At 57.2% G+C, this 2,834-nt stretch overlaps 1 protein-coding gene across 1 annotated transcript in view; it reads right to left on the bottom strand.

The window, feature by feature from the left end:
* Positions 1 to 503: 503 nt before the first annotated feature.
* Positions 504 to 2,834, bottom strand: part of DEF6 (differentially expressed in FDCP 6 homolog (mouse)) — a gene marked incomplete at its 5' end in the record, with an annotated part of 7,312 nt that continues 4,981 nt past the window's right edge. Inside the window, 5 exon segments of the mRNA XM_010020562.1 lie at positions 504 to 865; positions 1,103 to 1,193; positions 1,587 to 1,785; positions 1,981 to 2,147; positions 2,748 to 2,834. The exon segment at positions 2,748 to 2,834 is cut by the window's right edge and continues 11 nt beyond it. Coding sequence (XP_010018864.1) covers positions 654 to 865; positions 1,103 to 1,193; positions 1,587 to 1,785; positions 1,981 to 2,147; positions 2,748 to 2,834 — 756 coding nt within the window.

The raw sequence follows: 2,834 nt of genomic DNA, 5'->3' as shown, positions 1-2,834 counted from the left end.
AATCAAACCCCCACACTGCCAAGGAGGGAGGTCTGGTGTCTGCAGGGCCACAGATGTGCAGGGAGGAAAGTCTGCAGGGCAGTGGCTCCAAAAAGCTTTATTGCTTGTTGGTTTCTGCTAATACCTACGTGAGTCCAGTGAATAAGAACCACCTTGAGGGAATGCACATGTTAGTTAAAGACACCCCAGCCTTTCTATGGGGTGGTCAGAAGGTACCTCTCAGCCTGCAAAGGCTTTCTGTTGCAGGGCCATGCACCCATGGGTGCAGTGGGCGATGCAGAAGGGTTGCTGGTAGAAACCAAGGGGGAACTGCAACTCTGGGCCACATTGTCCAAACCCACTGGTGGCTTTTTCTTTTAGGCAAGGTGGAAACCAGAGTCTGGGGAGTTGAGTCCAGGTCCCACACCAGGGCAGCCTAGAGGAGATGGCTCTGCTGCCTTCTCCCCAACATGGGGCTGTCTGAGCCTCCTGACCTCTGGTGGCTGCAGCGCTTCCTGAAGGAAATGGGAGCATCCCTGCCTCCTGTGTAGTCACCTCTAGGCTCTGTGCTGGTCCCCACTTGTCTCCATCCAGAGATGGCCGTGTTGACTGTGTCTGCTCAGAGAGACGTGCTGTGCCCTACAGCTCCCCACTGGGCTCTGCCATCCTCCAGGCTAGTTGCTGGGCTCTGTGGCCATGGTGTCCACATCCGGAGATGGCAGCACACTGCTGTTCCCACCATTGCTCACGTTTTCCTTGCTGTTGTCCTTTGTGGGGTCGCTGCCTTTATCCTCCACTTTCTGCTTGAGTTTGAGGGAGGAATCTCTCTGTGAGAGGAGGGGTTGGTAGCCAGCAAAGCCACCTCCGCTCACATTAGTACGCTTGTCTGGGGATGGAGAGAAAGAGGATTTGTTTAACCCAGGGTCCAAACTGACCTTTCAACTAAGGAAAAGGGTTGTGGGGTCTCTCCTTGCCAGAGGTGTTGGCGTATCTCTGAAAGATGGGGCTTCCTCCAGCCCCCGGCTATCCCCCGGAGAGGGGAAGACGGGTGGGAGACTGGGCTCATGCCCCAGCATGGCTGTGCTGAGGAGGGCAGGGGTGGGTGCGATGGTCCATGTCCTACCTCCCGGCCCGATGGGGTGCATCAGTCGGTTCATCTGGACGTTCCAGTGCTTGACGTTGGTGCTGGCCTGTCGCAGCTTCCGCTGGGCTGCCTGGGAGGGGATGGAGTAGATGGATGAGCCAGCCCTGACAGACCCTGACCCAAGACCATGGGCAGGTCTAAGCCTGGATTGGAGGCTCCCTCTGGGATAGAGACCCAGCTCACCCTCCTCTAGGTCTTCTGCTTCCCCTCCAAACCTCCCCCCTCCACACACATCCTTCTGGGCACCAGCACTGTCTCCCTGAGTTGGGAAACACTTTGTCCTATCTCAGCCACTGAATTACCCCATGTCTGCACATGGCACAGCTCAGAAAGCCCCCAGGGCAATGCCAGCTTGGTCCCCAGAGCTCCTGAGTCCTCCTCAGTGTGGAGGTGACTTGGGAAGGGCTGGGAAGACGCCCAGAGCTCACAGCATGAAGGGATGTGGCATTGATGTGATGCTCACCATGAAGTCTTGGTCCACCCGCTGCCTGTTCAGTCTCACTTCTTCCAGCTGCTTCTGCGCCTCTTCCAGACACTTGTTCTTGTTCTCCATCTCCTGCTTGAGGACTTGCTTCTCCCGCTGAGTTTTGATGATATATTCCTCTTGCTCCTCCTTCAGCTTCATCAGTTGCTTCAGCTTCTCCTCCTCCTCAGCCAGCAGCCTGTCAACAAAGAGAAAGAGATGAGGACATCCCTCCACCACTTCTTCCACCAGCTTCCCCTGTTCTTGCATACTGGGAAGTCACCAGCACACCTCAATAGCCTGGGGAGCATCACATTGCCCTGGGGAGCATGTCCCCATGCTCAGCCCTAGGAGCGGGGCTGGTCGAGGAGAAGCAGGGATGCCATAGTCCTACCTGGCCTGCGCGTATCTCACGGACTCCTCATCCTGCCGCGCTTTCACCTCCTGCTGCAGAGCCTCCTGGAGACGCTCCTGCATGTCCTCCAGCTCCAGGATGCGCTTGCGCTGACGCTCTGCCTCTGCCTCCTTCAGCACCATCTCTGCCTGCATGGAGGCGCGAGCCTGTGGCAGGGATAAAACCCATCAGCACCGGTAGCTCCAGAGCCATTGCCACCATCCCCAGGACCTCTTTACCCCGACATCCCTGGGTGGATGGGGACAGACATCTCCTACACCAGGAAAAGCCCATGGAGAGAGCTCCAAAGCAAAGCTGTTTCACTGCTCAGGAGACACACTGCGTCATAGTTGGACTCGATGATCTTCAAGGTCTTTTCCAACGTAGTTGATTCTATGAGTCTATGATTCGGAGCCAGTGCTGGCTGCAAGGTCAGAAATGGGCTCCTTGGCCATCCCAGCACTAATGCTCACTTCTCACCTGCCCCCCCAGCTTCATACATCCTGGGACAGGTTGTCCTTATCTCCTGCTTCTCAGGTATCTCATGCATGGAAGCACTGACCCCTCTGGCCCTTATGCCAGGTCACACCTGCCCCTGGGGTCCTAAAGGTGATGGGTGGCAGCAGCACTGTTACAAGACCTGGACATACTCCTAGAAGCTCCTCCAAACCCCCTGCTGCCATGGGAAGGGAAGGGAAGGAGGTGGAAGCACCCACCCCATAAGCACTGCAGCCCTGTGGCAGGACACCCCACGAGGATGCACTCGCCTGCTCAGCCTCCCGCAGCTGGATCTCCAGGGTCCTCTGCATCTCCTCGTGCTGCTGCCTCCGCCGCTGCTCCTCCTCCTGCAGGAG

Source organism: Nestor notabilis, unplaced genomic scaffold (assembly GCF_000696875.1).
Source record: "Nestor notabilis isolate BGI_N333 unplaced genomic scaffold, ASM69687v1 scaffold17128, whole genome shotgun sequence".
Taxonomy (NCBI): domain Eukaryota; kingdom Metazoa; phylum Chordata; class Aves; order Psittaciformes; family Psittacidae; genus Nestor; species Nestor notabilis.
The sequence above is the reverse complement of the archived record's forward strand: the minus strand, read 5'-3'. Positions and strand labels throughout refer to the sequence as shown.